This window comes from Prorops nasuta, unplaced genomic scaffold (assembly GCF_024137725.1).
Source record: "Prorops nasuta isolate Cenicafe-Biocafe unplaced genomic scaffold, Cenicafe_Pnas_1.2 PNAS00032, whole genome shotgun sequence".
Taxonomy (NCBI): Eukaryota; Metazoa; Arthropoda; class Insecta; order Hymenoptera; family Bethylidae; genus Prorops; species Prorops nasuta.
Window position 1 is genome coordinate 1,491,008 of NW_027116829.1, and position 13,014 is coordinate 1,504,021.

At 34.3% G+C, this 13,014-nt stretch overlaps 2 protein-coding genes across 4 annotated transcripts; one reads left to right on the plus strand and one right to left on the minus strand.

Annotated features, from left to right (window-relative positions):
- The first annotated feature begins 386 nt into the window (after positions 1 to 386).
- Positions 387 to 6,901, plus strand: LOC136783145 (methylglutaconyl-CoA hydratase, mitochondrial-like). Of its 3 annotated transcripts, none has more exons than XM_066743035.1 (9): positions 387 to 605; positions 1,322 to 2,083; positions 2,437 to 3,635; positions 4,527 to 4,699; positions 4,773 to 5,736; positions 6,012 to 6,101; positions 6,168 to 6,316; positions 6,392 to 6,508; positions 6,597 to 6,901. In XM_066743035.1, the coding sequence occupies exons 2-3, from the start codon at positions 1,350 to 1,352 to the stop codon at positions 2,594 to 2,596; spliced, it is 894 nt and encodes a 297-aa protein (XP_066599132.1). In that variant the 5' UTR covers positions 387 to 605; positions 1,322 to 1,349; the 3' UTR covers positions 2,597 to 3,635; positions 4,527 to 4,699; positions 4,773 to 5,736; positions 6,012 to 6,101; positions 6,168 to 6,316; positions 6,392 to 6,508; positions 6,597 to 6,901. The 3 variants fall into 3 exon arrangements, with proteins under 3 accessions (XP_066599132.1, XP_066599131.1, XP_066599130.1); XM_066743034.1 differs by lacking the exon at positions 387 to 605 and adding an exon at positions 659 to 993 and having other exon boundaries at positions 1,334 to 2,083; XM_066743033.1 differs by lacking the exon at positions 387 to 605 and adding an exon at positions 660 to 993.
- Positions 6,902 to 7,356: 455 nt separating this feature from the next.
- Positions 7,357 to 12,044, minus strand: LOC136783139 (transcription factor TFIIIB component B'' homolog). The gene is made up of 5 exons (XM_066743020.1): positions 11,116 to 12,044; positions 10,600 to 11,053; positions 9,982 to 10,418; positions 9,511 to 9,621; positions 7,357 to 9,432 (listed from the first exon to the last, which is right to left on the minus strand). Exons 1-5 carry the CDS (start codon positions 11,450 to 11,452, stop codon positions 9,098 to 9,100), a joined length of 1,674 nt encoding a protein of 557 aa, XP_066599117.1. The 5' UTR covers positions 11,453 to 12,044; the 3' UTR covers positions 7,357 to 9,097.
- Positions 12,045 to 13,014: the final 970 nt, after the last annotated feature.

Sequence of the window (13,014 nt, forward strand, 5' to 3'; positions counted from 1 at the left end):
TAATAAATTATCAGTGTCCTTTTTCTTTTTAATGACGATACTTTTATCAATCGTGGCTACGTGGGCGCAAGTGCCTCCTCAACTACATCTTAATCTCCCGATGATTGATTTCTTATAACTTTTCTAATCTCTTTCCTAATTATAATCGAAACAAATAAACTACGACAGAATTTAAAACTATTCTATTTATGGGAACCGATGAATCAGCCCCAAGTATACAAAAATAAAGTCCATAAATATACAGGTTCAGCAGTTAAAAGGTAAAAGAAAAAGTAATTTTCAAGCTTATATCGCATTAATAACACAAATCAATTTGCAGGTGCTGAAGAAGCGACGAAGGTCTCAGCAAGTTTGCCTTGGATGATCTAAGGCCCCTATTTCCACGATTCGAGAAGTAGGTCAATTAGAATCTGGATTTTTACACTAGAAGAAAAAATTGATCCAAGGACAAACATCCTGTGTGAAAAATCGTGGCCAAAAACTCGGAACCAATTTGTCAAAACGTGGATACTGGCCTTAAAGGAGCCTCGGACCTCACTCCCCACCAGTGTTCTCCACTATCACCACTGCTATCACTCATTCCCCCCCACTCGTTTGAGCGTAAAGTAAGGGGCACACGATGCTGCTTTCGATGGATCACTCGCTCACTTTCGTGTTATTGGCTGACTGGTTAGAAAGTTTTAATTTCATTTTACCACGGGCCAATGATAGCTCGGCTGGCTAGAAGGCTGCGAGTAATCCAAAAGCGAAAACAAGCATCGTGTGCCACCGGCTTAAGTAGCGTGAGCAATGCTGACGAAGCATTAATGAAATAAGAAGTGGAACGTATCGCAATGTTTGCGATTTCTTCTTCGTCTTTCTTATCATTGTGAAAATACTTGTAATTCTAGTTTGTACAAGCTATTTTTTTAAAAGTACAACAAACTCCTGCCGGATCAGCGATATACTTCTACTTTTTTTAACACATTATTTAACAGTGTCTAATACATACAGGTGTGGCCAAGCTATTAGTTATTATTTCAAAGTTTTTCTCGTGGTGAATTGTAAGCTCGATAGTTGAAATAATCGTAGCTCTCTAATTAATTATGTGTGCTCCCCTATATAAACAAAAATCATTCAACGCAGTAGAAGCTATAATCTCGGAGACATGATTTATCAACAATGTAGTAATTGTTAGATAAATAAAACTTGTAAAAATTGTTGTTTACTCGGCTCGAAAATTGCCCGATATTGGCTCGATGTTAACTGTTTAGAAACTTATTTTTATTACATGTCGATTCAATTTTCTGGATTTTTAACGAAAGTAATAAATACTTTTTAGAATATTTTCCAGATTCAAACTGGTAGCAATGAGTGTAAAATTTACGTGTTATCTGAACCATTTTACTCGATCTTTGTCAAGAACGATATCTACCGAAACATCGTACAGGACCAAGGAAAAAACTAAAGATGTGATCCTCAAGTATCTGGATGGAAAAGACAATGGTATCGCTGTTCTAGGATTAAATCGACCAGACGCTCGTAACGCTTTTAACAAAAATTTGTTAGCGCAAATGTCAGATAAGCTTTCTAAAATTAAACAAGATAACAAGCTTCGAATATTGATTATTCGTAGCTTAATACCTTCCGTCTTTTGCGCTGGGGCAGATTTACGTGAAAGGTTAAAAATGAATGACTCGGAGGTTTCGGATTTTGTTTCTTCCTTAAGAACTATGATGAGCGAGGTGGAAATGCTACCGGCCCCTGTAATATCCGCTATAGATGGTGTAGCATTGGGAGGAGGCCTAGAATTGGCATTAGCCACCGATATCAGAGTTGCTACTCGTGAAGCAAAAATGGGACTCGTGGAAACAAAATTAGCTATAATACCTGGCGCAGGGGGTACTCAAAGGCTACCAAGATTGATCGGAGTACCCAGGGCCAAGGAGCTCATTTATACGGCTAGAATAATCGATGGAGAACAAGCTGAAAATATTGGACTCGTTAATAGAGCTGTTCCCCAAAATAAAAATGGAAATGCTGCTTATGAAGAGGCGCTCGCAATTGCTAGAGAAATTTTACCTAACGGTCCCATCGGAGTTAAGTAAGTAAATAAGCGTATCATTTTCAAAAGAATTACGTTTACAGGTGGTAGACTAGTAAAAGATGTTCGGATTAAAGAATGTTTATTCATCTTTTTTCTTTTCATTGACACTAAGATTTAAAATTCCTGTATAAGAGTTTATATTTTTTTAACGTGGAAAGAGTTTGTAATTAAATAAACATTCTTTTATAAATATATATGTATATATTGAAAATTGCCGTAAATTGGCAGGGATAGGAAAAACTGTTGTATATTAATTTAAATAATTTAAATTTTGTATAAAATATTCTCTATGAATGTATTTTGCATTTATTCTGCAAGCATTGGTATGATTATTAAACGCTTATATTTAGGATGGCTAAGGTTGCTGTTTCTAAAGGAATGGATGTACCTATTAAAGATGGATTGGAAATAGAAAAACAATGTTACTCTCAGCTAATAAATACCGAAGATAGACTCGAGGGACTTGCAGCTTTTAGTGCAAAACGTGTTCCTGTTTTTAAAGGAGCTTAGGTACAAATAATAGAACAGAAAATCGTCCACTTTGTTATATTACTTTGTTTTTAAGTTTTAAGTATCAAATAATTAATCGAAGATCCTCTTGGAAAATTATGTAAGTTAATTTTTTTCTATTAAAACAATTCATGTTTTTGCATTTTGGTAAATTTATAAGTTTAAACAAATTGTACAAGATTTGGCAATGTTTCTGTGTACTTAGCAATATATAACAGAAATTTATAAATAATTTTAATATTTCGCAATGGTTTTCAACGGACTTATCAATGTTATAATTAAGTAAACCTTAGAAATTTTTAAAATGATTATTTTTTAATAGATAATGACCGACACAACTAAACAGCTGTCTTTTTAATTAAAATGTATAAATATCTTTAACAACATTTTACGACAATCAATAACTCGAAAACAAATAATATCCTGATACTATGGTCAGTATGACTTGTCTGATTAACGCTTTTATGAAATGATACACTGTAATTCTAAAGGTATCAAATTATCTTATTAAAATATCACTTTTTTTAAAGCTTTCACGGCTTTCACTTTATAGTATAGTGTAACGTTGCGTTCCCGCAGCGTTACAATAGCTGCCATCTAGCGCTTTGCTAATCTCAAGCGCTAGATAGGCGGGTCGTATGCGAACTAGGAAGTTATCAACCGATGAGTTATTGATCGGGGATCGATAACTTGTCGGCTTCCTAGTGTCGCGCGATGGGTGTAGCGGGGCAGCGGCGGGACAGGCGCAGGGCCTTACCTGCTCCCGCGGACTGCCCCGACACACGTAGTTTAGATGTCAAAGGTGACACTTAGTGCCAGGATATTTTCCCCGCCGCCGATACCAGTTCTGCGACAGAGCAGCAGCGGCGCGCCGCATACCGAAAAAAAGCAAAACGTGCGTTTAAGTGCGACGACTGCCACCCTGCCGCCAGCCGTACCGGACAGCGGAGCTTCCAGCCCTAAGGGCCAGCATTGGGCATTCGGAGAGAGAGCGAGAGACAGAAAAGAAGAGAGAGATAAAGAAGAGAGCCAGCCCAAGGTAGCTGATATAAGGGTGATTATTCGTATTGTAAAAAAAGTCCAGTGACGTCCCGGGGTGTGCTAGGGCTTTAGGGCTCGTAGCACCGAACGGTTTTATAGGGAACCGCTGGCCCGGCTCACATGTCACGGGTAAGCGGGCAACCTAGCGGAGTGATCATTCCGTCGGACCGATAACGAACGTCATAGTGTGTAAAAGCGCGAATTAGTAAAAGTGTTCGCGATTACATCGATTCGTTGTGCGTTTGACAGTTGACAGGATCGTTCCCTTGAGTCGGTTCAAGGCCGCGGACTTAGTACAGTCATTGTGAGGACTCGCGACCTTAGACTCCCAAACATAAACAATCCGGGTCGTGTTGTGATCGAGTACGCGGGAACGGATTCGAGTGAGTGCGAATAACCGTCGAGTGACGCGCACGCGCGGAAACAGGGACTTATTTGCGTAGCGTCGCGTAGTGGTTAGCCTAGGAATCCGCCGTGGCGCGCGAGTATCACGCGAGTACTGCCACCGCGCGACTCCATGGAGGTACGAGGTACCTGGAGAGAGCATAAGGTCCTACTTTGGGCAAGGGGGTACTAGGAGAAGGGTGAGGGGAAGGAAACAGGCCGCCATCTTAGTACCTGTAGAAATGCAGCTACATATAGTATGTACTATATATATGTATGTCATATTCTGAATCCTGAATACCGTGAACCAAGATAAAAATTAATAACACTGTGAGTGAATGTAGAGGATATTTTAAAGGTTAAGCAAAACTAGTATACCCGATGGTATTATCAAATTTACTAAATTATATACATTATCATCTGATAAAGTATGTATAACTCATTAAACCGCTTAAAATGCATAGAGAAAAAAATTTATAGTTTATTTACTAATTCTTTAATTCAGGTCAAACTTGTATTAAAACACAACAAGTACTTTGTTGAGTTTCCTATCTAGAAGTACTTCAAAGGTTGTTAAAAGACTCTAGCTGTTATTCAAGAATGCAAATTAAGGAAGATTATAGATGAAACAAAAGGATGATGTTGTTATATTCACAAATAATAAACAAAAATTTTCAAGTAAGTACATTGTACAAAAAATTGGTTTAATTAAAACAAAGCTATATATAAGGCATCATTTCATGGTTTACAGTTTGGTGTCAAACTAATGCTACATGCTCCAACAGTTTTTCTGGAAAAATGCAAACACCGGAAGGTACTATGGAAGTTACAGAGGAATTAGTTACAGTTCCAGAGGATATTATTACTTTTTATAATAAAATAGATAAAGAAGATGAGGATGAAGAAAAAGATGCGGAAATCAAGACTGTTAGTTTTGAAGTAAATCAAGTGAAAATTGCAGTAACGAAGAAGAGAGATGTATAGAATTGGAGCATTCTTTACTGGCAGAGTTTGATTTTCGAAATGATATTGCTAATCTTGACATTAATATTGATTTAAAACAATCAGCAGTTTGAAGACCTTACCAAGAGAAAAGTTTGAGAAAGATGTTTGGCAAAAATCGAGGAAGATCTGGTGTAATAATTAATGTTACCATGCGGTGCTGGAAAATGTATAGTAAGAGTCACACAGCTTGCTGTATAATAAGATAAAGAGCTTTGGTTTTGTGCAACTTCGGAGTATCGGTTGAGCAATGGAAACAGCAATTTGAAATGTGGTCAACTGCTGATGACTTGATGATATGTCGGTTTACTAGCGAAGCAAAACATAAGCCAATGGGCTGTGGTATCTAAGTTACAACATATTCCATGATCACGCATACACAAAAACGTTCTTTCGAGGCTGAACAAACAATAAAGTGGTTGCAGGAACAGGAATGGAGAATTATAGTCTTGGATGAAGTGCATACGATTTTTTGAAAAATGTTCCATTGAGTACTAACAATTGTCCAGTCCTATTGTAAATTAGGTTTAACGGCTACATTATTAAGAAAAGATGATAAAATCGTGGATCTTACCTTTCTAATTGGACCTAAGCTATATAAATCCAAATGGTTGGAATTATGAAAATGAAGTTTTATTTCAGGGGTACAGTGTGCAGAAGTTTGGTGCCCTATGACACCCGAATAATATAGAGAGTATCTGAATAATGAAAAGGTGAGCCAAGAGCTATTGGTCTACATAATAAATCCAAATAAATTTCGTTGCTGCCAATATTTGATACAAAATCATGAAAGAAGGGGAGATAAAATAATGGTTTTTTCTAACAATTTCTTCGCCATAAAGCATTATGCAATAAAAATGAATAAGTTATATTTATGGTCCTACTAGTCAAAGTGAAAGAAAATAAATTTTACAGAATTTTAAATTTAATACTAAATTTAATATTATATTTGTAAGTAAAGTAACAGATACATCTTTTGATTTGGCAGAAACCAATGTTCTTATACAAATATCATCGCATGGTGGATTCTGAAGACAAGAAGCACAGCGTTTGGAAAGAATTTTGCGAGCTAAGAAAGGTTGGCGCTTCTTTGGTAAAATAAGTTAGAAAATTAAAAAATACTTACTTTTGTTTTATTTTATAGAAGCAGTTGCTGAATAATACAATGCATTCTTTTATACATTGGTATCGTAAGATACTATGGAAATGAATTATTCTCAAAACCGTCAAAGATTTTTAGTGAATCAGGGTTACGCCTATGAAGTTATCACAAAACTAGCTGGAATGGATAAGGTATTGTTTTTATTAAGAAGTTTTCAAAATAGTTTTGCTCGGAAAAAAGTGTTTTTAATTGTAATGAATTTTTAGGAGCTAGATTTGATATATAAGATTAGAGGGGAATAAAGTCATTTACTACAGCAAGTATTATTAGTAAGTGACAAAGACGCCGATGAAGAATGAATTCCTGGAGAATGGCTCAGATCGGTATAATAAATGAAACAATAATATTTATTTATTTATTTCAATATACAATATTTACTTCATATGCTACATTACGGTTTATGCATTTTAGATCATACGAGAAGCTGGTAATGTGATATCAATTTCCGGAGCTGATGATGCCGTTTATTATCAATATAAAAAATCAGCTAACTCCTCAACGGCAAACAAGCATCCACTTTTTAAAAAATTCAGAGCATAATTTCTACACTAACGCAAAAGCTTGTTAATAATTTCTACCGAGGTAAAGTTTAGATTCGAGAGTAATACACTCATAGATAGAAATACACTACTGGCATTATAATATTTTGTTATTTTCCGATATTCTTTTGTAAGTTATGAAAATCCCAATATTAAAAACAAAACTTTGTGTGATTACTTCTTGTTTCATTGAAAAAGGATTATAAATTCAAGTATTTCCTCCATTTATACCAACACAGTAACGTTAAGGTAATGGATAATTCTGGTAGTGTAGATGATATATAATGCATTCATGCCACCAACACTTTCTAATGATAAATTTCTTTATTCTTGACGGACATTTTTCGTAGTATATAGTATGCACTTAGTATGTGTATATAATACACCTTCACACTTTTACTTTATTGTTACTGTGTTGATGTTCAAATAACATGGAGGTACAAAGTACCTGGAGAGAGCAATTTCATAAATATCTTTTTATTTATTCTGTATGTAACTCTTAAATTCGATCATACTTTTGTATTAATTTTTATAAGCTTCTTGTGTTAATTTGAATGTGCAATATTTTTTACAACGTAATTTTATATAAATTATTATTTATTTTTTAATTTATTTTAAGTATTTTACTTTAAATATATATATATATATATATATATATACCTTAATAGATTTATATATATTAGCGGTAACAGCCCGTTATAGATTACTCCAAATTCTAATGAGTCCAATGGACAAGTTGCACGGCACCAGCTTGCATTTGGTAAATATTCCTATTTCCCGCCATTCACCAATCGTCTACATTCACTCCGTGTTATTAATTTGTCTTGGTTCACGGTATTCTGGATTCAGAATATGACATATATATATAGTACTATATATAGCTACATTTCTACAGGTACTAAGATGGCGGCCAGTCTTCTTTCCCCTCACCCTTTACCTGGCAACCCCGTAAGCTTATGCTCTCTCCAGGTGCTCCCCACTAGGACTCAAAGGGTTAAACGTGTTTTTCTAAAATCTACACGTTTCGTTGCGACGCTTACATTTCCTTCAAAAATATAATGAACTAATCCATACAAATTTTTATGCAAATATTCGTCACAAGTATAAATGTATCGAAAATAAGAATTATTTAAAAATTTTGATTTTGGGAGAGGGGATGTTCTCATTTTTAAGAAGTTTAATATGTAAAGTATAGTAGATTTTGTTACAAGGGACGAAAGTTGACGATTGTGAACGAGTGTGAAGTTGGCAGCACGAGCGAAGCGAGGGCTGCCATCACACGAGTACAATTGTAAAGTAGTCCCGAGTAACAAACGATATTTTTTATCACGAGTGCATTACAGATTTGTAATGTATTAATAAATTGTTCAGTATGAATTAATTATAAGTAAAGAGTGAATGAAATGATAAATGAATGAGTACGTAAAAGGGTACATGCAGGTTTTCGAAGGAAGTGATTCTAAGAAGGGCAGGGAGGGGAGCGGGGGGTTCGGGGGCGAAGCCCCCGCCGGGGGCTGGGGGCGGAGCCCCCTAAAATAAAAATAAACAAAATTATTATGTGTAAAAAAATAAATATAGTCACTCTAATTCTGCATTATAATTTATATTATACTTTGGATAATCTTATTCGGAGTTTATTAGTTTTTTTATGACAATGAAATATAACCCTTCTTATTTAATTTCTCATATGGTCAATAGTAACTATATTCAGCCCGTGTGGGAAGTACTATACTTTTGTTCCTTGGGAGGAAAGTAGTCATTTTCTACCCTAGAGAGGAAAGTATCGGGCCGAAAGTGAAGTTAACCTCTACTGCGCATGCGCGGCTATACCGGCATGAAAATATTCATTTTCGATCCCAAAAACTATGCTGAAATCAGGCACTTTTCATGCACGAGTGATAAAAATGTTTTTAATACAAAGAAAAATTCCTAATGAATTCATAGAAAAATGCAGTGGAACGTGAAATAATTCAACTATCGTTTACTTGCGTTTTTCAATAAATGGAGGTCGGTTATCGGCTCCATGTAAATTTTAAGATTATTTTTTTTTAAACTCCGGCCAATGATATGGCCTTATCTCTTGTTCGATTTCATTCGTTATGTCTTTTGGATTCGTTTGGACTTCTTGTTTACATAAAAGATTCCCACTTCTTAATTTATTAGTCATTTGTAAAATATAGAAGCGATAATTTCAACATTTTCATTTCTTGAAAATATAACTTTTTTATTAGAGAGAAAGCAAAAGCGAAAGAGGAAGAAAGAGCAATAGTTCGCGACGTAACTGAAGTTTGTAATCGGTCTCTATATAATATCATATCGTTGGTCTTCGTTTTCAATGCATAATGTCGGTAGCAAGGATCCTCTTAGGATCAATTAACAAAGTATCAATTCAAATGGCAGAATATTGGTATCCATTTCATTTCCTCTCGATTCTTTCCGTTTGGTTCTTTTTACTTTTCGTAATTTTTCTGATGACGTAGGTCGATTTACGCAAGACTCTTGCTCATCTTCCGAGTCAGAATCTGAGCTTAAATTGTTTATTTCTTTCTCTTCTTCGCTTTCTGAAAACTTCTGTCCTCGTTTACTCACGGTCGCGCCGCTTGGTTGTTTCTTCTCTAAAGGAGCTTTAAAAGTTCGATTTTTTGACCTTATGCAATTATCTTCATCTTCGGTATCATTCATTTCTCCAATGCTGGATGCTGCTAATCCTATAAGATTCGTTCTTAAAATTGATAATCCGAATATCTATAGTTTTATCAAATATACTTTTGTAATAATTTACTTACTACTTATTTTCTTAGATCGAAATTTTTTACTTCTTCTACTCTTTATATTAGATGATTTTGCTGTTTCTCTTTTTCTTGACTCCATTTGTACTACAGACTCCTCAAATATTGCTGTTATGAAGTATTGAATGAAACTTTATAATCATCAAATTTATAAATAACGATGTACAGGATGTTTCACATAACAGTTACAATGATTGATTAAGAAGCTTTTGTTAACATTAGGAGAAATTATTAAAATTAAAAATTAATCAAGTTAATGTCAGCGTCATCTCATAAAAGGGCTAAATTAAAAAATACGGTCATTTGTTATTTTTTAAATGGAATGACTTATTTTTTATTGCATAATTTCATAATTTAACCCAAGTACTTTTTAATTTTATTAGAAATACATAAATAATCGTGACGACCGTTACGTGAAACTACCTGCATATTTTATGAATTAGGTAGTAAACAAAAGCGGCGAATTACCTAATTCTTTCTCCAACAAATCAGTGTCAAATTCTTGATGAAACTCTAGAGCTTTTTCAATCAATTTTCTATTCCTTTTTTCCTCTTTTTTAAATTTAGATTTCATTTCCTGACGGGTTCGCTTAGGAAATAAACTTTGCATCAATAAAAAATCAGTACCAACTGTATTCAAAGCTTTGTAAAATTTCAATGTTTCCCACTTTGACCATTCTTTACTTTTTAGTCGTTTTTTATAAAATCCGTTACCACTGTCGTCATCAAAAAGTAAAGCTTCCTTTGACAATACCTCTTTATGCTTTCTTGCATGGGAAGGCCTTATTATTAAGCTTTGCTTATCAAGTATCAATTGGCCATCTGATCCAACCTTAACTCGAGGCCCTGGCATTGTTGTTGGATCATCTAAATTTTCCTCTACTTCTGATGTAAGTTCTTCGTGTCTGTAATGTTTCCAATATTTGTTAATCATTCTACTTAAGATAAGTAAAATTAACTCATAACTTGAAAATGCTATATTTTAGGTAATAAATAAGATAGCATATTTATACTAAGGAGAGTTAGTTCTACTCATTCTTAACTATCATTTTAAGGAAATGGTAATAAACACACAAGCTATCTTACCTCAAACCTGAATATTTTCTTTGTGCTAAGGTAGTATCCTCAGATTTTTTCATTGGGGTTGAAATAGGATTATAGTATATTAAATCAAGCATAGTTAATTTGCTTCTATCTGGTATTTTATTTTCATGTTTTGAAAAGAATTCCTTTCTAGCCTCCATTAACTTTTTTGCTGATTCTGAAACTATTATTCGTTTTTTCTGAGCTGCTTTACATTTAGTGGAATTGTTTTGAAGAGCATTAGAATTTTCTTTAAGATTTTGAGCTGATGAAGGAGATGGATCTTCCAACAAATGATTAATTGGAATAGGTAAGACCTTTCTATTATCATCCTCTGATTCACTTGTAGTGGGTTCATCTCCCTGTAAGCTATTTTTTCTAGTCCATCCATCATCATCAAATTTTAATATGGGCCTCATAAAACAAGAGCGATTTTGCACAGCTTTTAATGGAGACCCTTTAATTCAAATTTAAATTATTCTAATTTTATACAATTTAAAATTTTATATACAAACTTACCTTCTTCTATATCTTTTTGCTCGGCTACTTTGCTTAAAGTTTGATCGTGAGGTATTTTTGAGTCATAATTTTCTATTGAAATTTTACACAATTCTGGATCTTTATCAATTTCATGTTTAAAAAAACAAATTGATTCTGTTTCCATTAACTCATAATCATTTGCAACTTCTTGTTTTACTTTTATTTGAGGTTGTTTAATTACAGCTGCATTGTTATCTGTATCTACATTCTCCATAGCATTAATACTTTCAGTTTTAGCTGCTGTGAATGGTGAAGAATTTCCTTGCTTTCGGCGCACTGATACATTGGCCATTGCCTTTATACGTGTTCTTCTCATTTTTGTATTTAATACGAATACGATTTGCTTAAGAAAAAAATATTACGTTTAGATTCTCTTCTGAAACCTTCCTTGACACAAACTCGTGAAAACTGCGTTCCGTAATTACATGATACGACATAAAATCTGATTAAACTGTATCACTTCCATTCCTATTGAAATTGGAGTCATCGGAGTGAAAGATGTCAAACAAAAGTTGGTTGAATCAATGAAAGCTATATTAACACCACTAGTTGCGATAACCTATGAAATTCTTGTTTCTTCACTGTAAATGTCAATTCCTACAATGGTAAATAACTGGGGGTCAACAGTAGGGTAAAAAGATGCCACGGTATTTTCAAAATATCGAAACACTTATCAACAACATAACACAGCAATATGGGTCTCGCAAAGCTTAATTATTTCTTCTTGCTAGTGATTAACCAGCCAGCGTTGCCAAGTGTAGTATAATTTTCCTATAGCGTAGTATCCTCCAGGGGCTGGAGCCTGGACACTCAAGCCTCGAAGGCTCGAATTAACGGGAATCCGTACCGTATTGGGATCTGAATTCTGAGTGATCTGACATAGTTGAAGCGCTCCAAGCGGTAAAAAATGAAAGCAGAGGAAGCCCAGGTTTTACATTGATTCTTATGGATATTTTTCAATAAATTGCAATTTATTATTGAAAACCTTAAAACTTTTGAATATGGGAGAAAAGTTTGTACAGATATTTTCCATCGAAATCATTATAACCCTCCTGTAATTTCAATAGACATTTAGACACTTAGGCTTTCATGCGCCATATTCGTTTTTTTATTTATCTATATATATAGACTCCGCCCACGTGTCAGATCCCAGTGCACACCAACACAATGATAGCGAAGTGTCACTGTATAATTGTATACGTATAAATAAATTACACTCAAAAACTGCGAAAATTGACCGATAGTTTGCGCTGATAGTATGCATATACACCAATATACATTCTTATCTCACTGTCATTGTGTTGGTGTGCACGGTCTCTATACCGACATTACAGGGGGAAAACTATTTTGCATGCAGCGTCGTCATTTGTTGACGGATTGTAAAGTTATTACAGGTTTTTGGAAATACCAGAAGCTTATCTACTAAGTTACGTAGGAAAATTAACAAAAAATGAAACAAAATTTTTGTTTAAATAAATATATTAACATTACTGAGAAACAACAATTAAATCGCAAAATCCCCCAACGTACTTTACTAGATAATGTTCATACGTTTCCAAAAAGTCCACATAAATGCAAATCCGGCAAGAAATGACGATGCTGCATGCGAAATAAATAATGGAAGAATTTCGTGTTGGCGACTTCCCGAACACGAAATTCTTCCATTATTTATTTCGCATGCAGCATCGTCATTTCTTGTCGGATTTGCATTTATGTGGACTTTTTGGAAACGTATGAACATTATCTAGTAAAGTACGTTGGGGATTTTGCGATTGAATTGTTGTTTCTCAATAATGTTAATATATTTATTTAAACAAAATTTTTTTTTCATTTTTTGTTAATTTTCTTAACGTAGCTTAGTAGATAAGCTTCTGGCAT

Coding starts and splice junctions, on each gene's coding strand:
- LOC136783139 (XM_066743020.1), bottom strand. CDS start 11,452: ATGAGAAGAACACGTATAAAGGCAATGGCCAATGTATCAGTGCGCCGA. Junction 11,054..11,115: donor GCAAAAAGATATAGAAGAAG/GTAAGTTTGTAT, acceptor TTTGAATTAAAG/GGTCTCCATTAAAAGCTGTG. Junction 10,419..10,599: donor AGAAAATATTCAGGTTTGAG/GTAAGATAGCTT, acceptor GAAACATTACAG/ACACGAAGAACTTACATCAG.
- LOC136783145 (XM_066743035.1), top strand. CDS start 1,350: ATGAGTGTAAAATTTACGTGTTATCTGAACCATTTTACTCGATCTTTG. Junction 2,084..2,436: donor AACGGTCCCATCGGAGTTAA/GTAAGTAAATAA, acceptor GCTTATATTTAG/GATGGCTAAGGTTGCTGTTT.